Source organism: Telopea speciosissima, chromosome 10 (genome assembly GCF_018873765.1).
Source record: "Telopea speciosissima isolate NSW1024214 ecotype Mountain lineage chromosome 10, Tspe_v1, whole genome shotgun sequence".
NCBI classification, from domain to species: Eukaryota; Viridiplantae; Streptophyta; class Magnoliopsida; order Proteales; family Proteaceae; genus Telopea; species Telopea speciosissima.
This window is the reverse complement of record NC_057925.1, coordinates 44420489-44445482: the sequence shown is the minus strand read 5'-3', so window position 1 is coordinate 44445482 and position 24994 is coordinate 44420489. Positions and strand designations below refer to the sequence as shown.

Genomic DNA, 24994 nt, shown 5'->3' with positions numbered 1-24994 from the left:
GGGGAGACCGTGAGAGAATGAGGAACACAAGAATATATAGGGTTTGAAAAACTGAGGTTATCTTCGTTATTGTTTTCCAAAATCAATATTATAAACCGTATGTAAATTAGTTGTGAACCAGATTCAAAAAATCAAATAAAAACCAATAAAATTGGACCAAATGCAAAACAATTCTAATTATGATTGATTCCTATCGATTTTGATTTCAGCTTATCAAAATGTTATCGAACCAACTGGAAACTGAACGGATTGACACCCTTCATACCTTCCCACAAGAAAAGGCACGCGCTGCGCTTTGCAACGTAGCACGTGCCTCCTCGCCAGTGTTAACTATTGAGTTCCGGAGCAATCGATACTTGTAAGTTGTAATTGTAATACAACTCGGACATTTCATTCCATTTCAATTTCAATTTTAATTTCAATTCCGATATCTGGACTCTTGAGCAACAATTAACGCGAACACGTTTCCGGTTTATCAGACTCAGAATTCAGAAGTCGATACCGTTCTCTCTCAGTCTCTGTATCTCATTCTCTATTTTCGTGTGAAATAAGCTAAGTTTCTGCAAATTCTGGCTTCAATGGCGAGAGCTAATCGAGACGCAATCGATACGTTTATGAGCATTACCGGTGCATCCGAGGATGTGGCGTTACAGAGACTGGAGGTTGGTCTTTCTGATCGAATTTCGAGTTATGCAACTATTTCATTGTTGAACTATCTAGGGTTTCGGCTTTGGTTAATGAATTTTTTCATTCTTCCGTTGGCTTCCGATTATCTGATTAAAATCGAATTTTTGTTAGGTTTTTCTTTAATTTTCTATTTTTCCTTTTTTTTCTTCGGGAGGGGGTTGGAATAGTTTGGTTTTGGAGCAGTTATGATTTTCGTTATCTTCATCAATTGTTGGTTTACCTTGCATAACACGTTATGGATTACTCCGACCGATGGAGGAAGCTTTAGGGTTTGTGTGACTTCTAATGGATCCGCTGAAATTTCTTAACGCTACAAATAATGTTTCCTCCCGGAATTGGGCAGCCGCATTGGGCGAGAAGATGTTTAATTGATTTGGTTATTTGTCTTCGACCATATTATAAATTGTCTTTCGCTTGTAAATATTTCATATAAGGATACTCTGCCCCCAAAGCAGGCTACTTTGGAGACGGTTTGCTAACTGCTAAAAGGACCTTGGTGGTTGACAGTATGAAGTTGTTTCTAAATTAATTGTTATGTCTTTTATAGCTGTAGTCAAGTGTAGGAACTTAATAGCTGTAGTTGGTTTTCGAGCTTCTTCCGCATGAGAATGAAGGTCAGTTAACAAGTGATTTTACCAGTCCTTTAGATTTTCTAAAATGGGTGATTTATGTCACATTGATTCTGAAGCAGTCATCCACTGATATTCCTTTATGAGCGATGACACAATGGTTAGAAAACTATGCGAATAGGTAAGTCTCTTTTTAATAGTCCTCCTGAAATCTTTCTTTACATTTTACTTACATACCGAGCAGTAAGTACCGTTATGGTGCAAATCCTTGGGAGCCTTTTGCTCTTTTGAATTAAGGTGTCTATCTAGGCATTTATACCACTAATTTTCTCTACTTTTTCCTTGCTTATGGACCAGTAATGCAGAAAGCTTCAACCAAACAATTCCTTCATTTAACAGATTTTATCATATTCAGCAATCGATATTTCTGGGGATTGCTCATCTATGCAATGAAACAAGGACATCCAAAAAAAAAAAAAAAGCGCGGGTTGCTAGGTGGCCCGGTAGGTGGGTTGATAATGTGCTTAAGAAGTAGTTTGCCATGGGAACATCAATCTAGACCTTTAGGAACAATCAAATTAGATCAAATTTTCAGTATGTGCACCATACTACCCTGGAGGAACCATCAAGCCATCCATGCTCTTTTGCGATGTTACCGTTGGTTAAAAGGAGCTTCTAAGAAGCATATTCATTCTCAATTTGCAAGCAAGAATCAGTCATGTGGTATGACATTTGGAGTGAAATATGTATCTTCCTCGTAGAATTCATTGATGCCATTACCACTTGTTCCATAATTCAGTTTTAACTTTCAAGTAGGGAACACTCTTGAAGCATCAGCTACCTAATAGGATAAGAGTCTAATGGATTATTTGTTTTATTAATTTTATTCTTAAAGATAAGAAAATCACTAAAAATGACATTAGTTTATGTTCTTTTGGTTTGAGAATTCTTGTTGTCCATGCTAATAAATAATGTATTTGATACTACAAACCTTGAGCTATGGTGCTATGTTCTGGTTTTTTACTCCAGATCTTTGGTTTAATATTCCTTCACATGCACCATTCACCTTTTTTTATTTGTGCGTGAAGTTTTGGAAAGTCTCAACAGACTCCACAATGATCAGTTGTTGTTTACTCATTTATTTAGTATGGAACAAACTATCCTTCCTGAAGACATTCCTTTACAGGTTTTGATCTTTACTGAGCATATTGTTTGCATGTTACTAATGTTGCTGGTTTCAAGTGTCTACTAGAATATCTTGTTACTTTCCTGTTTCGATCTATTTTACCACTTCTTTATGTTGACTGTTTTGTACTATTTGTTATCTTCCTTTTCATTTTCTCTTCATGAGACCCATATAGTTGCTCTAATATTCTATGCTTGTGCTCTCTCCTGATTGGTAATTAGGATCATGATGGTGATCTCAATGAAGCTGTCAATGCACATTTTAGTGCAGGAGATAGAAACACGTATGTGACTGTTGGTCTATAATATTTCTTCCCTCATTTTCTTTTTATTATCATAAAGGTCACTGTCATCATGGGGATGTTATCTCTTCTGAATAATTGTGTTACATTTCATGTTTATGATGTCCAGAACACAACGGGCACCTGTTGCGGCATCTCAAAATGATTTCATGGAAATAGATGATCCAATTGGACTTGAAACCCGAGAGCCTCCTTTACCATTTCTATCTTCTGGTAGAAATTTGAACCCATTCTCACTTCTTGACCCCAATTTTGGTAGAAGTTTTTTTGAAAGCAGGGGTGCTTCCGAGTTTTCCAGCCGTGCACCATTTGTTTCACATCCAAGAGAGGTTCGGGAGATCCCCATAGAGGTCAAGGATGTAAATGACCAGCCTGGTCATTCTGGACCTGCTCCTACTATCGAAGATGTCACTGGAACTGCATATGCACATGGTCCTGAAACTCATGGACGTGTCATAATTGATGATGAAGTGGATGAAATTACTCCGATTGATCCCCTTGCACATACTGAAGGCCATAATGAAAGAGAAACTAGCTTTTCAGGTAACAGTCTTCATCAGGCACGTGTCGCAAGTGCTCCTGATTTAGACAGCGACTGGAGTAATGATATAGAAGAAGAGATGGTCCGAGCTGCCATTGAAGCTTCAAAGCGAGAGGTTGAAGAGGGGTATCCAAATCGGCAACTTGGTATTGCTAATGTATGTAAAGTAATTATAACAACTGAGCATGACTTGTACAATTTGATGTACGTCGAATTGCATATATTGACAGATTTTCATCTTAATGCAGGACTCATCAAGTCCTGGAATACAACAACAAACACAATCTCCATTAGATGATACTGATCTTGCACAGGCAGTTTCATTGTCATTAAGGGTATCTATTTTGCAATATGGTTTCATTTTGAGAATTTTGTTTTCTGCTTTTCTGTGTCATTTTGTAATTCCAATTGAATTCAGACGGCAGAGCAAGAGAAAGCACGCCGTGAGCAGGGTGAGTCAGTTGGAGCAGCTCAACAGCATGCTTTTAGCCCATCTGATGTAGGAGGGTTGGGAAAACTACCATCAACAAATGAGAGGTGGATACTTCATTTCGCTGTTTCATTTTCTCTATAAATGAACTTTCTAGCCTTTCACTTTGTGTGAGTATTGCATGCTTGTGCATACATCTAGGCTTGTCTGTGGGAGTGGATGGTGTTTCATCCATGTTCCTGATTTGTGATTTTTCTTTTTCCTGGTGGAGGCAAGGATTTGGTTCGTTGGGCAAGGAAACTTCAAGTCAATTTAAGTTGGAGGCAGGAAGCTCATCTGTGCAGGATGAAGCTGAGGATGTAGACGAGCAGCCATTGGTGAGGCACAGGTCTAGACGTATTTCTTTTGGATCTATGGAATCTGCAAAAGATGATGGAGAAATGAGCGACAGTCCCCCGTCAAGTCCTCGACCTCATGATGTTGGTACTGATCAGGAGCGCAATAGGGAAAATTTCCCTTCTGATGAAGTAGGTCTGCTGTGACATACATATTTCATTTGTGCTGTGCAACATAGTCATTTGACCAGGCTAGTGAGATATGTTTTAGATTTTCTGATTGTTTACATTCTTGCTTTGATGAAGTGGGGAGGCATATCTTCAGAGGAACATGATGAAGCAGTTATGCTTGAAGCTGCACTTTTTGGTCGAATTCCTGAAGGGACTGCATATCGCTTTGATGTGGGTTCCTATCCTCTTCGAACACCACGCCCTCCTTCTCCCACTCTAGCAGCTCAACGGTTACTGCGAGAACAGCAGGTTTGTCCTTTCTTTTTGTGGCCATGATCTATGATATTATTATTTATCAAGCCATTGATGATAGTCTAAGGTTGTAGGATGATGAGTATCTTGCTTCACTACAAGCTGATCGAGAAAAAGAATTGAAGGCCAGGGAGGAAGCTGAAGCTCGTCGCTTAGAAGAAGAAGCTGCTAGAGAAGCTGCCCTTGAAGAAGAGAGACGTAAGGAGGAAGAAGCTCGCATGAAATTGCTAGAAGAAGAGGTAATGCCAATTAAGCTCACGCATCAGCAGTGATATATGGAGTGATTAGAAAAAAAAAAAAAATCTTTGGCATGTTTTTATTAACCTCAGTAGAATTGCTGCGAAAGACTTGGAAATTTATCCTCTCCAGTCAGTGCACCACACTTAAGAATCCAACTGTCCACCCAGCACTTGAAAGGATGAAAAGACGCCACTGCCCATGTTTTTACGGTTGGATTCTTAAGTGGTGGTGCACGCACTTGAGAGGATGAAATTCCGACTTGGGTGGATTTTTTTTTTTCATGCAGGTTAATGATTTTTCCATCTTTAGTTCCCCGTAATATGTTAAGTTCTTGTATGCATATCTCTGCTGAATGAGCAAAATTCATTTTCATTATGAGGTCAGTGTTACAAATTCCTGATTGCGTCGTCATGTGGGTTCAGTTGTATTTTTAATTCTAGCAGTTTTTGAAAAACAAGAGTTTCCAAGTTGAACAGTTCAGGTCATCAGCGACATCGAATAGTTCAAGCATATTATCTGTCTGGTTTTGAAGTAATTGCTCACTGAGACATAACTAAAATTTAAAGTAATATGTTGACCCTTGTGTCTTCGGCAAATTTGTTATTTTTTTAGGACTACTCTATGCTCGTCAACTCTTAGTTGTGTTTTCTACTCTAATGATGGGGTTTTAAATCACTTAAGGATTAGGAAAAAAGAAATCCAGGAGGTCTGATCTGGCTACTAAGCTGGTCTAGTGTTCAATTTATGTATGGGAATAAGATATCTAAATTTGAGACCAATCCAACGGCTGGATTTCAAGTTAATGAAGTTTCCTAGTGGAACAAGGAAACCATGTACAGGACAGAGTATGATTTCAGGAAATTCTGAATTCAAAACGGTAGTCAATGTTGATTGGTTGTAATGGATTGACAGCAGAATGAAATCTTAACATAGTCTTGAGATCAGATCTCCAAAATTCAATTCAGAAAACAAGAATTTTAGAAAACAAACTTGTAAGGATTGTTCAATTTGATGGTAAACACTGATTGGATCTTGAACAAGAATAACAAAAATGTTCACCAGCTCATCCACAGAGGTATTCTAAAATCAGATTTGAAGATCCACTTCTAGTATCAGAGATTTTGAGGAAGTGAAGTACAAGCATGATTCTAGAAATGGATAGATAAGTTTGAATTTTGAAGATTGATTCTGAATACAATTTAGGAATGATGTACAGAGTTGAAAACTGAAGTTATAGAACAACACCACAACTAACAAATCAATAATAAACTAGGAACAGAATAGGAAAGTATCCTCAGTATAGGGGAGAGAAGTTTTGACCTGTTTGAATTATTGGAAGAATAAAAAGAGAAGATATGTGTTCTGGAATCACCAGCTGAAACACTACCTTGGAATCACTGCCGGGAGAGCCTACTGAATCATTACAGTAGCGACCGTACTGAATCACCACAAAACTGAAGGCTGAAGCTGCTTAGCTTGGAGGTGGCCTTAACTGACTAGGATACTATAAAATAATACAGAAAACAATTTGAACAAGTCTGGACTCATGAAGACCTAATCTAGCCCAAGAAGAACACTTGAAACAACTAGAAATAAAAGAATCATTATTGGAAAACCCAGTATGCACCCGGGCGACCCACCCAGGTTGAGTAAAAAACACTGAAAACCTGCTCAAGAGTTATGTGGACTCGCTCAGGCATAAAAATGTTGGTACTCTGTCCAAGTCATCTCAATTTGCAGTTGACTTGGAGTTCTCTCCGTACTCACACGAGAATAGCCGAGTCTTCTCAGTTTTCTTTTTACTGCTCCTTGTGCAAAATCTGTAAGACCCGAATCCTATAGTCACACGAGAATAGCCGAGTCTTGTCATTTTTATTTTACCACTCCTTGTCCAAAATCCCTAACACCTGAATCATATCCCTCATTTCGTTCCCAAGCGCTTTCCCTCTTTGGAATCCTTCTCTGTCTCTGTTTGGGTGAGAGAGAGAGGCCCCCTTTTTCTGTGGCAGATTTGATGGTGGTGAATCATAAGACAAATCAACATGGTTCCATCTTTGTTTCGAAGAGCTGGAATCTCTCTCCCTCTCTCTCTTTGATACTCTGTCTCCTCTCTTCACCTCCCTCATATGGCGATGGCTGAAAATCAGCCTTCTCTCTCTCTCTCTCTCTCTCTCTCTCCCCTTCCACACTCAGATTCCAAGCAAACCCTTCCTCTTCCTAATGAAGGTTCAGGTCATCCAAGAAAGGATTCCAGAAACCCAAAACCAGAATCACAGAAAAATACCAACCCAGCAACCTGCGGTCATCAATCCTTCACAAGTAGCAGCATAAACACCATCCGAAACGAAAAAATACCAACCCAGCAACCTGCGGTCATCAATCCTTCACAACCAGCACCATAAATAACATCCGAAATCTGCTTGTGTGTTGTAGAAGAAGCAGATTTAATCCATCATCAATATTATTGAACCCGCAACCAAAGAACGAACGAAAAGGAGGGGTGAAACCCCTGTTCTTAAAATTGCAGATCTCTGGTTAGGTCAACCGGAATCGCAGAAAAGGAAAAGGAAAAAAAAGGAGAAAAGAAGAAAGAGGGAAAGAGAATCTCGTAAGTCGTGCACCAGTCTGGCGCTAATCCCGAGACCTGTAATGGGCCCCACAACACTTCTCTTCTAACAGCTACCAACCTAGTCTTACATCTTTCAATGGTGCTGTTTGATTGGTACTTGATTGAGTAAATCCATCTGCAACCTACTAGCAGTCTAGCACTCTTCCTTTAAGGAGATCAACAAGATCCCAAGTACAATTCTTCTCAAGAGCCCTCATCTCCTCACGCTTAACTTCCTTCCACTTGGGACTAGCCATGGCCTCATTGACATTTTTGGGAATATAAACTGAGGAAAGGGCAACCTAATAAGCAAGACCTGTAGGAGAGATGGCATCATAGGAAACAAACTTTCCTATGAGGTTAGTACAAGTTCTGGTTCCTTTCTGAACAGCAATGGGAAGAACAAAATCAGAAGGAGAGGTGTTACTTAATAAAAAACAGTAGGCAAAGCCGCAGAGGAAGTGGAATTGAGGAGGGCTGTTGGTAGGTATTCTTTTATCTTCTTTTGCCTGCCTCCTCCTGCTTGTTACCTCCCAGAAGACTAGGTTCCCCTTCTATACCTGCTCCCCCTGGTTTTGATGGGGGCACATCAGCATCCATATCCTTGAGAAATGGACGAATATACAACAGGTGATGATCAACTAGTTCTTCAATGTCTAATGTAGTCCTGGGTTTGAATAGTTAAACTAGGAGCCAAATAATCAGGATCTGCTATGAATAGGGTAGTTTGGCTAGGTCAAATAGGTGGTTTTGGTCAAAATTAGGGTTAGAGTTTGATGGTGGGGTTAGGTCAAGTTGATGTAGGGGAGTCTTCCAGTGAAGGTTACGTTAAGTTTTGATGGATGGAAGTGAGCTGGAATGGATCGGCAGCAAGGTTAGGGTTTGGGTTTTGTGAAAGAGGAAGAAGATGGAATCTAGGGTTTAGAGTGGTCAAAAGTGGACCAGACTTGGATCGAGTTTCCCAATGGATGAGGGGAGAATTCGATCCAAATATGGGAGGGTTTTGATGGCTGGTTAGGTCTGGGAAGAATTTAGGTATTGGGAAAATTGAAAGCAAAAGTGGCAAATTTAGGGTTTGGGCTGTGAGAGGATTAGAAGAAGAATGGTAGGGGTTGGGGATGATTCAAACTTACTATAGTTGCAGAATTCCTTGGCAGCAGCTTGTTTGATTGTAGATCTTAAATAAAAATCAAAACTTGAACTAGAACTTGAATGAGAGCTTCAAAGAACCACCCGGGCTTTACACCGCAAGGTGTCGATTGGATCAAACACCAATGCCACCAGCCTTGATCAAACACAAGACAAATCTCCAATGGAAAAGAAGAGCAGCAAAAGCTTTTAAATAATATCAAAATTCATATACAATATTTGCCCCCCCTTATAAGTTATAACCTTATATAAAATACTAAAAAATAGACACCTACACTAAAAAGGAAAGGCCTAACCCAATCCTTAACCTATTAGATAATCTAAACTGACTAGAAAACTGAAATACTGAAGGAAATAGACTCAAAACATGGCTGGACTTATAGAGTCCTAATCCAGCCCAACTTACAAAACAATTAAATAGTCACATGACCACTCAAGTTTTTACTTGACCACTTAACCAAGTCACACAATCACTTAAGTGATCACAGGACCACTAATGACATGAAAATAAAACTAAATAAGGAATTAAATCAGTTAATCCCGTATGCAACCCTATTACCCATACTTTAGGTCCATAAAAGCTACCTATTACTTTGGAAACCCATGGGATCAAAGGCCCACGAGATATAAACCTCTTTCGGGAAGAGGGATGATAATATTTGTAATCTTTTATGGCAGGAGAGTAGCCAAGAGAGACACATTTGAGAGCCTTCGGATCAAGCTAGTGTGGGCTGATTTGTTAATATGCACATAGCACACACACCCAAACACTTTGGGGGGGGGGGGCGCAGAAAAAATAGAAGCATCGGGAGACTAGATTTCCCAAGGAGATTTAAAGCCAAGAATAGAGTATGGCATACGATTAATCAAGAAGGTGGCAGCAAGAAGAGCATTAGACCAAAAAATTTTAGGGACATGCATACCAAACAACAAGCTTCTTGCAATTTCTAATAGATGGTGATTTCTTCGCTTTGCCACCCCATTCTATTGGGAGGTATCAACATATGCAAGCTGATGGACAATGCCATTATCAGTAAAAGAGGTTTGGAGCCCCCCATTCATGTACTCACCCCCCTATCAGATCGGACAATCTTGACTTTAGTGTCAAATTGGGTACTCATCATATGGTAAAAATTCTTAAAAGCATCATGGACATCACTTTTAGTTCAAGATCAGAGTTTGGAGAATGAATTGACTTGTTATTAATGATAGAGGTCCACTTTTTTTATAATGATTACAAGCCCAAGGGCAAAATAGTAAAGAGGGTTAAATAAATAAAGCCCTAAACAAACCCTAACATCAAGAGAGAATATTCCAATCCTAAGGTTCTCAACACTCCTCCTCAAGTTGGTGCAAAATTATCAAACATGCCCAACTTGGAAACCAATGGATGGAATATCTTACAATTTATGCCCTCGGTAAAAACATCAGCTAACTGATTTTCTATACTAACAAAAGAGATGCAGATCACTCCTTCAAGCTTCTCTATAATGAAGTGTCTATCTATCTCAACATGTTTACCTGATATAGAAGACATAGACCCTTCGGCAACACATACCTTATCCCGCCCAGAGCTAGGGGTGCAGGTATGGAATACCTCAAAGTTACTAGTCATATGATCTGTAGCACCAAAGTCAATCAACCACAAAGGACTCAAGGAGGAAACAAGGAAATTACCTGGCTGAGCAAGATTGGATGCAGAGGAAGAGGTAGAAGTAGAGGTTAATTGTGTCACCAATTTTTGGATAGCAGCCATCTGATCCGGAGAGAAGGGTGCCACAGTAGGAGGTGCAGCATTAGAAGGCTTAGTGAGGTGTGCCTGGGAACGGTCACCGCCAGGTTTAGGGTTACGCCCAATTTTAGGGCGCCCATGCAGCTTCCAACATGTTTTCCGAGTATGACGGAGGTGACCATAATAATCACACATAACAGGTGCTCGTGCAGGAGTGGAAGATTTGGAGATGTTCGTAGAAGCCAGAGTGGATGGGGCCGGTGTAGTCAGCAGAGCAGACCGAATGGGAGGAACGACAGGCATCATAATAGTCCGGCAATGCTCCTTAGATTGAACCAAATTATAAGCCTGAAGGAAAGTGGGGAAAGGTGTCACATTCCAAAATTTGCACCCTAACCTGGTCATACTCAGGATTGAGACTAGTGAGGAAATCGTAGATGCGCTCCATTTCTCGTTCCTTCTGAAAGGTGCCAGCATCATCAGGGCACACCATAGGAACCAGATGGTAGAATTCCAGTTGTTGCCAGAGAGTAGTCAAGGCAGAATAGTTTGCCGTAAGAGTGAGCTCCTTCTGAGTAGTATTACGAACCTGACGTCGTATCTCATAAATCTGGGCATAATTGCTTGCCGAGAAGTAGAGCTGGCGAACAATGTCCCATAATTCCTTGACTGAATTAAGTAACACAAAGTTGGGACTAATAGAGGGTTCCATTGAGTTCAACAGCAACGACATGACCCGTGCATCATTGGACAGCCAAGTAGTTGCAGTTATAGGATCAGCTTGTTTGGGAGTATCCCATGTGAGAAGGCCAAAATAGTTGTGTCCTCGAAGTGTGAGAAGCCATGCTTGGGACCAAGTGAGATAGTTTTGGCCATTGAGTTTAATAGCTCCATGCTGGAGTGAGGGATGACCATTGGTGCTTGATCGACCAATAATTTGCCCTGTAGAAACTCGAGAAGAAATAGTACTGGTATTCTCATCATCCATGGGATCCTTCGAGAAGAGGACACAAAAGTAGCGCAAGGAGAAGGCGGCAACACCCCGAGCGCGGAGAGATCGGCTGAGTGGCCGTGTGATCAACGGATCACGGCGATGGCAGCATTGGCAAGGAGGGCCGACGGATGTGGTGTGACGACGGTGTCGCGGCAAGGGCACATCGGCAAGAGGAGGGCCAGCGGATGTGGTGCGGCGACAAGGGCACACCGGCAAGAGGAGGGCTAGGCGGAGATGGCGTGGCGACGATGAGGTCGCGGAGGACAGAAGAGGCGGTTGCAGGGATGACGTCGGGAGAGAGAAGGGCCGACGGCAACAGGTAGCGGCAGCAGCGATAGCGCAGGGAGGTGGCGCGGTGGACAGAAGTTCAAGTGTGCATGGTGCGAGAGCCGTCTACCATGTTAGACGAGGAGGCGGAGCCTCTAAGAGAGGTGGCGGCGGCGGTGGAGAATTTACAATGTAAAAACCAAAAAAAATCTTCCTAGGGTTTTGCGCTCTGATACCAAGTTCAAGATCAGAGTTAGGAGAATGAATTGACTTGTCATTAATGACAGAGGTCCACTTTATTTATAATGATTACAAGCCCAAGGGCAAAATAGTAAAGAGGGATAAATGAATAAAACCCTAAACAAACCCTAACATAAAGAGAAAATATTCCAATCCTACAGTTCTCAACACTTTTTTATTTCAACAGAAATACCCAAGTGACACGAGAGCAATCATCAACAAAAGAGATAAAATAGCGATAGCCAAACAGGGAAATGGTGGGAGAAGGTCAGTGTGAACAAATGAAAAGGAGTAGTAGACCGATGACCAATATATGGATAATGAGACCAACAATGTTTGGCAAATAAGCATGGTTCACATTGAAATACATGAGAACTAGACACAGAAGAAAACAAGTGGGGCAAGTGGTTTTTCATAACAAAAAAGAGGGATGACCCAAACACTGATGCCAAAGCATCACAATATCAACAGAACAACTGTCACGAATCATGATACCTACAAACAAATGATTGTGCCTCTTTCAAAGGGATGGTTTGGAATCAAGTGTTTTTTCATAACAAAAAAAGAGGGATGACCCAAACGCTGATGCCAAAGCATCACAATATCAACCGAACTACTGTCACAATACCCACAAACAAATGATTGTGCCTCTTTCAAAGGGGATGTAATGTAGTTCTAGATAGGGTAAAGCCCTACTAGAAGCCAATTAAACCAAGACTAATAAGTAATAACAAAGAGCTAAGGGGCTGCTGGTTCTGCAGTTACAATAGGGCAGAATTGCTATTTTAGTTCAGAATTCTAGGGTTAGGGTAGGGTAATGAGAATATAGTGTATAGGATTAAACTAGGCAGGTTTTAGGGAGTGTAATGAACTAGGTTTGGTTAGGTTTAGATGAGAATTTAAAATTCCAGAATTTTAGGGTTAGGGTTTCGGGTTTTGGTTTTTACAACTTAGGCTGAAACTAGGGTTTTTAATGGGATTTTGGCGCAAGGCTTTTGGTTGAGTGCTAGGGACAATGGGAAGGAGGTTCGGTTGTAATAGGGTATGATTCTGATGGCTGGTTAGGTCTAGGAAGCTTTTAGGGTTTTTTGGGTTTTACTAGAGGAGGGGGGCATTAGGGTTTGAAAGGCTGAATGGGACTGAGCTTACGATTGAGTGGAAGGGTTATGGAAGGGAAGCTGTGGCCTGAATTTGATGGAATTCTGATGAGGGATTCAGGCTGGATAGGGTTAAGAGTGACTAGGGTTCATGAATCAAACAAAAAAACAAAGAGGATTGATTGGGGGAAGTAAAGGAATGGAAACAGAATTTAAATTTCAAACTTACAGCAGAACTCCACTAACAGCAAGCTTGAGTAATGAAGGATGGAACCACCTTCAGAGAGATCCTCCCAGCCGTCATGGCGTAAAGAGTCGCAGGAGATCCACCTACCCTTCTTCCTTGATGGAACCACAAGGCAACACTCATAAAGAGCAGTCGGCAGCAGCAATGGCCAGAAAATACGAATTTTTTTTAAACTTCAAAACTGTGGGGGAGCCTCCCACGATTGTTCTTTTATAATTAAAGGCCTAAGGTCAAATCCTAATACAACTTAACCTCTTACCACATAAATCGTGGAAGGGTGGGACTAAAATTGAAACAACTTAAAACTCTTAAAAGAAAAAGACTCAATTACCCCTACTAACTTAAAATAAAAGAATCTAACTTAAGTCACTTAAATTGAACCAATTGAGCCAATTGGATGCAACCAATTTGAACCGGCTCAATTGAAAAACAGAAAAATAAACTAAGTATGGAATGGAAAATTGCTAGAATGGAATCCTAAAGCTATGGCTCCAAACTAAGTCCTAATTTCAGGACTTCTTCTTCCTACTTGGTGCTGCATCAACTCTCCCCGTCTTAGGTTGGAGATCATGGAATGGTCATCCAAATCAGGGTCAAGCTTCTTAAGATCATCCTCTGCAGATGGCTTGAACTTGTAGGCGGACAGCAGCTCTCTGATGGGTGGGGAAGGCTGGAATTCTGGCTGGGCAGCAGCCTCTTGAATCATCACATGAATACCTCTTGCCATCAGCACCCTCGTCTTCAAAGTAAGCAGCCACATCATCATCATCAACGGTCAGGTATAAGCTTTGAAGCCCTTTTCTTCATCATCATCGTGGGTTTCTTCCTTGGCAGCCACGTTGATGGACTTCTTCTTGTGTGGGCAGTCCTTAGCAATATGCCCGTTGTCTTGACAATAGAGACAAGTGAAGGGTTCATTACGTCCCATAGGAGCTTTGACCTTATCCACACATGGGGGGCAGCAGGGCGTGAGGTGCTACCTATAGAGGGACCTTGTCGTGAGGTGCTAGTGTTGATGTAGGCTGGCTTGGAAGTAGAACCTGACTGTTTGCTTGAAGCTAGTAGCTCCTCTGCTTTCAAGGCCTTCTCAAAGCAATCTCGAATGTCTGTAACTTCAATCACTCGAATTGCCCTGTTGATCTCACTTGTCAAACCCAACCTGAACCGTGAAAGCATCTGAATGCCCTCCTCTCTAATGCCAGTGCGAGAAGAGAGTGCATTGAATCTCTTCATGTACTCAGACACAGTCATAGTCCCATGGCGTAGGGAATTGAATTGATCCTGTAGCTGAAACTTGAAGTGCCTTGGAAAGTATTTCTTACTCAGGTTGTACTTCATATCTTCCCAAGTGCGGGGTGCTATTCCATTAAAGTCCATCTCTCTTTTAGTGTTCCTCCATTACTCACGTGCTGGTCCAACAAGTTTAGTACGAACTAGCTTCATCTTCCTCTCTTCAGACAGATCATACCAATCAAAATAATCATCTAGGGCAGCAAGCCAGTCATAAAATACCTGAGGGTCATGATCTCCATCGAATTCTTTCAGTTCAAGCTTCACCTTCTGATTATCTGTGTGGCGCCGATTAGGACCTTGATCTCCAGTGAAGTAGGATCTCTTATACTCCTCAAAAGTGGGTTGTCGACCTCTATTTCTGTCCCAGTCTTCTCTATCTCTGTCTCTGTAACCTCTGTTTCGATCTCTGTATTCCCAGGAAGATTCACAGGTACCTTTGGTTCTGTCCCGATGATCGCTGTAATGGTCTCTGTCATCTCTGAGTCTGTCTTTGTAATCTCTGGGTTCATCTCTGTGAACTTTGTATCCATCTCTGTGATCTCTGGGTTCCTCTCTGTGAACTCTGTATCCATCTCTGGGATCTCTGTAATCACCTTTGGTATCCCCATCTCTGTTAGGCAGTCTTTGTACCACAGAATTGAGCTGGTACCTATCTTCATCTATAGGTAAGTTGCTGTCTCTGTCAGGGGGAACTCTTTGTTCCTCCAATTGTTGCAATCTAGTCATGATTACATCAGTGGTAACCTTTTGAGCTTCAGTTGCAGCCCTTTGTTCAGCAGCAAATTTCTGGAACATCTCGATCATTGCAGCCATGGATTCAGCCATGGCCTCTGATACCACTTAATGTAGTTCTAGATAGGGTAAAGCCCTACTAGAAGCCAATTAAACCAGGACCAATAACAAGGAGCTAAGGGGCTACTGGTTTTGCAGTTACAATAGGGCAGAATTATAGTTTTAGGTCAAAATTCTAGGGTTAGGGTAGGGTAATGAGAATATAGTTTATAGGATTAAACTAGGCAGGTTTTAGGGACTGTAATGAACTAGGCTTGGTTAGGTTTAGATGAGAATTTAAAATTCCAGAATTTTAGGGTTAGGGTTTCGGGTTTTGGTTTTTAGAACTTAGGCTGAAACTAGAGTTGTTAATGGGATTTTGAGGCAAGGCTTTTGGTCGAGTGCTAGGGACAATGGGAAGGAGGTTCAGTTGTAATAGGATATGATTCTGATGGCTGGTTAGGTCTAGGAAGCTTTTAGGGTTTTACTAGAGGTGGGGGGAATTAGGGTTTGAAAGGCTGAATGTGACTGAGCTTACAATCGAGTGGAAGGGTTATGGAAGGGAAGCTGTGGCCTGAATTTGATGGGATTCTGATGAGGGATTCAGGCTGGATAGGGTTAAGAGAGATTAGGGTTCATGAATCAAACAAAAAAACAAAGAGGATCGATTGGGGAAAGTAATGGAATGGAAACAGAATTTAAATTTCAAACTTCCAGCAGAACTCCACTGACAGCAAGCTTGAGTAATGAAGGATGGAACCATAGTTGTTAAGGCGCCTAGGCGAACCAAGGCGATGGAAAGGACTAAAAATCAAGTCGGCACCAACAAGGCTACAAGGCGTTGCTTAGGTGACCAAGGAGACAACCAAATTCAAGGTGAGAGAAAGGCGCCTGGACGCTTAGGCGTCGCCTTGACAACTATGGATGGAACCAACTTCAGATAGAGACCCTCCCAGCCATCACGGTGTAAAGAGTTGCAGGAGATCCACCTGCCCTTCTTCCTTGATGGAACCACAAGGCAACACTCATAAAGAGCAGTCGGCAGCAGCAATGGCCAGAAAATACAATTGCTTTTTTAAACTTCAAAACTGTGGGGGAGCCTCCCATGATTGTTCTTTTATAATTAAAGGCGTAAGGCCAAATCCTAATACAGCATAACCTCTTACCATATAAATCGTGGAAGGGTGGGACTAAAATTGAAACAACTTAATACTCTTAAAAGAAAAAGACTCAATTACCCCTACTAACTTAAAATAAAAGAATCTAACTTAAGTTACTTAAATTGAGCCAATTGAGCCAATTGGATGCAACCAATTTGAACCGGTTCAATTGAAAAACAGAAAAATATACTATGGAATGGAAAATTACTAGAATGGAATCCTAAAGCTATGGCTCCAAACGAAGTCCTAATTTCAGGACTTCTTCTTCTTCTTCTTCTTCTTCCTACTTGGTGCTGTATCAGGATGCTTTGGAATCAAGGAGGTAGAGCCCGTTCTCCATACGTCCACCACCAATAACCCTCTTCATCATCAAATCCTGAAATAGAGAGTGAGAAGGAAAGAAAGTACCACAACAGTTTAAAGACTTGGTTATAGTTAAAGGACTCACTGAAAGAAGATTAGTAGCAAAATTTGGGACATGAAGAACAGAATGAAGGGATATGGAGGAAGTGACACGGACACTTTCCTTCCCAGAAATAGAAGAAAAGGAACCATCAATAACTGCAACCTTATCTCTACCAGAGTAAATAGAATAGGAGTGGTGGTGGAGGCATGGAGGGCAAAGGCTGAAATACCTGACTAAGAGGGAAGATGTAGCTGTGGGAGGAGTACTGCTCAACTGTGTCGTGATCCGTCAGGAACAGGGCCCCAAGCACTCAGTGGTAGCCAACACAGTGAGAGTCCTGGCTCCGCCTCGCCTAGAAGACACAATGTTTCCTCTTGAAGCCACGGCTACAAACCGAAGAACCATCCAGAGATTAGCCCCGCGCAATTCTTTGTCACTGCGGGAACACTTTCTAAGAAGCCGTAGAATCATATTAGGGGTTACACCCATGTAGGTCCCAAGACCACATGGGAAACCACAACCTTGGAATTGCCAAGTCGTAACTGTTGAGTTCTCTGTCACCCATTTCTGGTATGCTGAATCACTAGGACTTGGAAGTCTAGTACTCTAGTCATTCCATTGACGTATTCCAGCTTCCCTCTACTTCTCAAGGACAGTCTCACAAAGTGTGTATAGTCCATATGATCTGTATTGTCAGCTTGACAATAGAAATTTAAGCAGTGGAGCTCTCCAAAGTAAACATGCTGGGATTTACACTGATTGATCCTCTAGCAAAGAACTCCACTTGTCCGTTAACCCAGACATGGCTTACAAATATTCATGGGTACTTGGTTTGATACCCTAACCAGGTGGTGAGTTTACACTAAACCCAATCTTCTTCCCAACAACAGAATGTTGAACTTCAACTAACAATAACGGACCAAGATATCATGTCTCAGCAACTATCCATTGTGGAGATTAAAAAACAAAGCTTTCACACTTCACACTCTACTAACAACAGAGACTATTCTTCCCAAGTAGGACTTCCCCAAGAAAACAGGAATTTCATAGAAACAGTAATAAAGCATCCATAACAATAATACTTCGACTGTAAATCACTTCTAGCTTGTATTATGAGGTGGAATCATCGATTGCTACTAACCAACTTGACCGAATGTGAGCCTATTGATCAGAAGAGCTCTAAGGATGCCAAAAAAGCTCAAAGAGGCGCTAAAACAATGCTTTCATGTTTGAATCACTTCAACTAGATCCGGCAGTTTCTATACTCACCCCTTTATATTACCATTCAAGGACCCTAGGTCAACTCAATTAAGTTGGTCCCCCTTCCAACTGAGTTCAGGAGAGACTGGTTTCCAGGGCTGGCGGTAATTATGTTCTGGTTCTGTTTTTGCGAGATTTGGTCTCAGCACTCACTAACACTTCTTATTCTGCTCCTTTAATCTGATTCAAGTCCTCACATGATGTTCTCTTGAAGTCTTCAAATTATGTCTCTTCCCTGGAACCCTCTTACACTCTAGGGTTCCAAAGTAAGAGAGCAGACCAGGCTGAGTTCAGAATCGACTCTCAAAACTTTCTTCGCTTTGATACGAAGTTCGCACACAGCAACTATGGAAGGCAGGTAGAGAAGGGAGAAGAAGAAGAAGATGAGTTATGGTGTCAAAGTTGGTGGGAGAGGTCAATTGGTACCTCTCCTCTATATTCACTTGTCATTAGAAAATTATAAGGAAATTACATAAATGATCCCTTACAAGTTAACCTGTACATGTGGGCTTGTTTCCCAAACTAATTAAATATTTACTTTTATACCTTCACAACAGGGACTTCTAACACTGTGCATCTCTTTTTCTCCACCCCCGATCCTCTCTCCCGAGTCTCAAGACTCTCTGGTACGGTTCTTCCTTCTATTCTTCTTTATTCTTTCTCTCTCCTTTCTTGTTATTCTGTCATAAATTTCCCAGTTTTTGTTTGGGCAGTACCTTGCAGCCCAAATACCGAGACCAATCTCTTGTGGTTCTAATTGGATTGACTCTAGATTTTAAGAGGTGATCTGGATGCTAGAGGACCCCAACTCGTAGGTTTTGAGTTCGAAATCTGATCTTGGTTGAAAGTTCTAACCAGAACTCAAGTCTGGTTCCTCACTGACCGCCAGGGTTTGTTCAAGAAAAGTATAAACCTCACCTCTGTTGTCTGTTGGGATTACTAGTGAGTGCATCCAATAGGACTGGTGGTAGCGACTCATTTCCTGAAGTTTCAGGTTGATCTGTGCGTTCTTGAATGAATTTTCTCAAACGAATCAATTCTGGTTTTGTGCATTGTTGAGAAGTTGGGAGGTTGAAGATGAAGTAAATTTTGTGAATTTACGAATAAGGACCACCACAACCACAACAACTCAGCCTTATCCCAACTAAATGGGGTCGACTACATGGATCCTTGCTCTCCAATCAGCTCCATTCGAGGTAATACTTGTTACAAACCCTAAGCTATGCATGTCTTTCCTCACCATTTCTCCTAAGGTCATTTCAGGTCTGCCCCTGGCTCTTTTTAGTTCCTTCAATCTGAATCAGATCACTCCTCCGTACTGGAGCATCCAAAGGCCTCCGTTGAACATGGCCATGCCACCTCAAAAGACTTTCTCGTAGCTTATCATGTATCGGGGCTACTCTCAAACCTGCTCTAATATGATCATTACTTACTTTATCCTCCCTAGTTTTGCTACTCACCATCTCTACATTCTCATCTCCGCTACAGAGTTTTGATGCTTCTTAACTGCCCAAACCATACATCATACCCAGATCATATGTTTTAATTACATAAAAGTTCTTACTTTTGTTGGTCCTATTCCTATCTCTATTTTGCTGAAATACCAGATTCGTCTCCTCTTCTTATTTGTTTACCCTTTTAATAGTTTCTCTTTATTTGCAGCCCTGCCATTCCGTTATAACTTTCAGTTTATTTACCATTCTGCCATTACCCTTGCAAACATTCACAGTATTTACTGTTTTGCCACTACACTCTTAATTTGAGTTATTTATCATATTTGTGGGCCCATAAGTGAACCCAAATATGGTATTGTGACCTGGGTTCTGCATTAGAAGGTGTTAAATTTCTTTTGCTGCCGGAATGCCTACAATTCTGAACAGAACCTGCTTTAACCCCTCTTCTTCACGAAGAAACATCTAAGGAAAGTTCTAAATTCCGTGCTTCCCCCTTACTTGACAACTGTTTCTGGTAGCTAAAGTGTTCGAAAGGAATAGTGAAGCTTTTTACACCCTTAAGTATGGTGAATATTATTGTCCCTGAAACATTTACAACTCAAGAAACATGACTGGCCTTGACTTGATTTTTACCCGAGTGACTAGGTTTGGATAGGACTGACTAAACCCCACAACTTAATTAATTAATAAATCCCATGTTCATTTTTCTTACCCATATGTAGGCTCATTAAAGTGGCCTATTATAATAAAAACCCATGGCGTAAGTTTTTCGTCACCCGGGGTGAAGAGAGAATCTCTTCATCCACAGTGATTTACCACTATGATTGGAATCTTGGAACAATGAGTTTCATCATTAGCTCCCTCCCCTTTTGACGAAGGTCCGAAATACCCTTGGTTGAATCAGAGGCTGAGATTCGATGGCTAAAAGGATTCTGTCTTCACCATGGGTGAAGGAAAGTTGGTCCAAAAACCCATCGGACCAAAGGCCTAACATGTATAGAACCAAACCTGTGGCTTATTTCCACTATAATAATCCTGCTTCTGTGATTTTTCTTCATCATCTAAGCATTAAGACGAAGTAAAATTTGAGTGGAAACATTTAGATACAAGTGAAACTGTTTGCGCCTTTGCTTCAATGGTAAAGGAAAGTAATGGGGTCACTAATCACCTAAGGGATTAGGATTAGAAATCCTAGAAGATTTCCAGAGCCGCAGGGATAGGAACAATAAACCAGATTCAAGAGAAAGCAGAATAGTTAACCAAGACAATTCAGAAAGGCCTGGAATTATTGTCTAGTAGTCAATATTGCAGGGGGTTTGGTTCTGCCAAGTCTGTTGAAAATCCAATGGTTGGATTCCAAGATATGGAAGAATCCTATTAGGACTAGGATTCTAGAAACTGAGAAGAACAGTAAATCGATGGCAGGCTTTAGGGTTTTAAACAGAATTCTACTGATGTAATAATCAGTTAATCAGGCAAGTAATAAAAACCAGAAAACCAAAAACGTTGATCAGATTCAAAATCCCGAATTTGAAGAAGTATAATTGAATCAGGAAACTTGATATCAATTTAGAAATTAGAGATCAAAATCAGGAACTGAATCTGAACTCAACAAGTAATTTGATAGCAACAGTTTTAGAGTATAAATAGCACTTAATTCAGGTACCGGAACTTAATCAATTCAAACCAGAAATTTCTAAAACTAGAGAAATATTATAGCCGCAGGGTTTGATATATTATGCGCATTCTGACATGTAGCTGAATGGAGAAACATAGGAGATACAAGGGAAAGATATTAATCCAGGGATCCACCATTGCAGGCTTGGAATCCACCAGAGCCACACTTACTGAATCCACGGAAACCCCTGAACAGAACAGCATAGCCTACTTCTTCGTTCAAAAATCAGTTGGTAGGGCTGAAGCCCTATACATACACTTATTTATTGAAATAGGTAAAGCTGTCTCATACTCAGCATAGGAGAGGCCTATGGCAATCTTCATGGAAAAAGGGAAAAAAAATCACAAACTGACTCCACAACGTCCCCATCGATCAGCTACTTTGGAGAGTCCTCACTGACTAGGACTTTTGCTAATTAAAAAAAAACACCTAAATAGGACTGGAGTTTAATCAAAATAAACAAAAGTACACCCAAACAGTACCTCCCGATGGTCATCAGTTTCTTAGAGAGACTAGGAAAACTGAGGCATCTGGAAAATTCAGAGCCGCATGCTGCTGGAATTCTTGTAATCTCTGGCCACAGGCTCTAGCTTGCTGCAGAAGCCCATCTTCTTCCTGGTACTGCTGCTAGTACCTATATACTACATCAGAAACCTTCTTGTAGACAGGGAGTATCGCATTCAATGTTTGTGGCTTCATGCTTGATGTTTGACTAGGTCCCTCACTGATGGCAGGAATTTGAAAGACAACTAGCTGCAAAAGAAGCTTCTCTTCCTCAGGAACCTGCTTCAGATGATGAGAATGCTGTAACTCTTCTTGTCCGGATGTCAGATGGTAGCCGCCGTGGCCGTCGCTTTCTTAAGTCAGACAAGCTTCAGGTAGAACTGATGGACATATCGTCCTTTGCATTCATGTAGAAATTATTCTTGATTCTTTGATCTTGGCTCAATCTAACGTCTGCTTTGTTTTGCATCACAGTCGCTCTTTGACTTCATCGATGTGGGTAGGGGTGTTAAACCTGGTACCTACAAATTGGTAACTTTTCTATGCCCATGTCTACTTGATTTCTGATAGTTTTACATCTGTGCTTAGTGGGTTGCAACCTAATGAATAAACATGCAAATATATCCTTCTGTGCCTATGCTGTACTTTTGGGTATTGGTGCAGGAGGGAAGGTTCAAATTAATAACAGAAAATTGATTATATTCTAACAATTATTAAGATTTCCCTGGATGGTTTTTTTTTTTCACATTGAGCATCTGACATAAGATGGGAAGTACAAATGGAGGAAAAATGAGGACACTCGTGAGCAGCAATAATTTCACCCTAATATATGTGTGTGTGTGTGTGATTTGGCATCCATAATGCTAGGAGGATCATAGGGCTACTTCTGTGTTCCTGTGGAGTTGCTATGAAAATGATAGCCTGTTACAGTACTTTGACATTAACCACCTGAATTTTGCCCCTTATATCCATTCTCTGAGCCTAAGTTAGTGGTGGGCGAGTCGATAGTTTAAAAACGAAGCAGGGATGGTACGAAAAGGGTCCTGGCTCTGTTTCACTCATTTTGACCAATCAGATCAGGGTACTGATTAATATTTGGAATAAATCCTTAACCGAAACACTGAAAGAAAAGAAAATCATCCAACTTAGCGGGTGATTTTCAGAAAACCGTCTGGTTTAGCGCTCCAGTGTGATTTTAAAACTATGGCTGAGGCTTTGTTGCTTGTTATCTGTCTGTTTGAAGATCTTTTGTGTCTTGATGATGTAATGGTATGCCCTAGTAGCCTCCTTATCATTTTATCAGAAAAGCATTAAAATAAGAGCAAAATTCTCTTGATTTATGATAACTGCAGAGGTATTGATGAGAATGAAAATTTTTCAAGAGAAATGGTTTGCTGGTTCTTTGCATCATGAGTATCCGAGATTGAACAGCTGGAGTTCATGATGATCCCCCTAGCATTGCTTTTCTTCTAATTGAAATGTTACAAGAATGCAAGAGTTGCCCGATAATTGCAGCACTAGTTCAATGGAAGATGGCTGACACTATTTGCTCTTTTCATGCTGGACAGGTGAGGCCATATCCTCGGCGTGCTTTCAGTGATGGTGAGAGTGGGTTATCTCTGGGAGAACTAGGTCTAACGAGCAAGCAAGAAGCCTTATTTATAGAGTTGATTTAGGAAATTCCATTCCGTACTGTGAAAAAGGGGGGTGGGGGGTTGGCAAAAAAGAGAAATTTTAATTAGCTCTTTAAAATGACAGAACATGCATGACCCGTTGGAATGCCAGAACTGCGAAAGACTGCTTCTTCGTCCGAAACTGAAAAATATTGAACTTGTACCAGTCACCCTAGCTATTCTGGTTTGTGAGCAGGATAATCGTTACAATTCATGGTGTTTGATTGGTTGATGGATTTGTATATGCACAAAAAATATTTATTATTATTATTTGATCGTTTCATATGAAACTAATATTGCTTTTTAGTGAGGAGTCGGGATTTGGGATGGTAAAGTCTGGATGCTGGTGGAGTAGCCATTATTTGAGAGATCAGAATCAGCAACCTGATTCCGGTCAAATCAGATCGGAATGGGCTGGATCTAATTCCCCATTCAAAGAGTTATCCATTTCTAGGGTTCAGGCCAATTCTGAATGGGATGAGGCTAATCAGGTATCCAGGTTGTCGATCATATGGAACTCCACGGATTAATAGTCAAAAGGGTCACTTGGTCAATTTCAAATTCTGAATACCAAATTACTTAATTTGCCGTCTCTTTCTCCCTATGACTCTCATCTAGTTGTAAGGGAAATAATGGCAAGAAAATAAAACCAAACTAAAATCGAAGTAACAACTTCTGTAATCGTTTTCTCGGTGTCAATCGGTAACGGTTCCTGGTATTTATCACGGGTCTAGAATTGTCCTGATACTAAAGGTGTTAATCCCACAACCATCCTGTTTAGTTAACGGCCAATACTTAACGGCACGACATTGGTTCTTAGGTTCTAGGCAGTGTAGAAAAGGGAGAACTTCAATGTTTCTTAAGTCTTAACGAGATGGTTGCATTATTAGTGTTGTGGATTTTTTCAGTATCATGAGATCTAAGTTGGCTCTTACTTTAAAGAGAAAACTAGAATACAAAATCATCATGAATGTCATGATTTAATTCGGCAAACTTTCTAAGATCAATGTGAGTTTGTCAAAAATAACAGGTTTTTTTTTGGGTAACGAGAATACCTTTACTAAGTAAACATAATATTTACAAGATCCCCTAAACAGTCTGAAGTAATAGAGTTAATCCTAGCAAAACGAGCAAGTCTGTCAGCCGGTGCAATGTAAGACCTAGATATTAATGATGGGCAAATAAACAAGTACTGATATGGTTTTAATGTCATCACCAAACAAGTTAATGGTAATAGAGCTAAAAGTCCATCATCTGAAACCTCTATAAGAGGATATATCATCTAAATACATCAAATTATAACCATAAAACTTGAATAGATAGACATGAAATCTATCATTTGAAACAATATTGGTGGTTCTGATATCTAACCAGTATTTAGGTACTGATACTATTGGGAACCGTTCGTCCCATTTGTTATCCATTAACAAAATCATATCCCAATTTTGACCCTTTATTAATGGGACAATCCGGTAGGGTTTTACCGGATGGTTTTGGGATCCAGTTCTGATCCCAAATTGACACTCCTCTCTCTCTCTCTCTCTCACACACACACACACACACACACACACTATAAGAGATAAGGACTGCCCTCGGAAAGAACTACTTCTACTGCGACCACCACTGCCTGAGGAAGGGGTAGCAGTGGCGGTGTTGGCAGAAATATTAGAGACATCAAGGGGTGGGTTT

At 40.8% G+C, this 24994-nt stretch overlaps 1 protein-coding gene across 1 annotated transcript; it reads left to right on the top strand.

The window, feature by feature from the left end:
- The first annotated feature begins 421 nt into the window (after window positions 1-421).
- LOC122642601 (plant UBX domain-containing protein 8) lies at window positions 422-23597 on the top strand. The gene is made up of 11 exons (XM_043836118.1): window positions 422-662; window positions 2664-2725; window positions 2853-3441; window positions 3533-3619; window positions 3703-3821; window positions 3986-4241; window positions 4356-4529; window positions 4607-4771; window positions 21863-22006; window positions 22107-22163; window positions 23201-23597. Exons 1-11 carry the CDS (start codon window positions 579-581, stop codon window positions 23306-23308), a joined length of 1845 nt encoding a protein of 614 aa, XP_043692053.1. The 5' UTR covers window positions 422-578; the 3' UTR covers window positions 23309-23597.
- Window positions 23598-24994: the final 1397 nt, after the last annotated feature.

Bases quoted from the DNA above. Each gene is read 5' to 3' on its own strand.
- LOC122642601 (XM_043836118.1), top strand. From the start codon at position 579: ATGGCGAGAGCTAATCGAGACGCAATCGATACGTTTATGAGCATTACC. The intron at 2,726-2,852 runs GTATGTGACTGT...TATGATGTCCAG, and splicing joins AGTGCAGGAGATAGAAACAC to AACACAACGGGCACCTGTTG. The intron at 4,242-4,355 runs GTAGGTCTGCTG...GCTTTGATGAAG, and splicing joins AAAATTTCCCTTCTGATGAA to TGGGGAGGCATATCTTCAGA.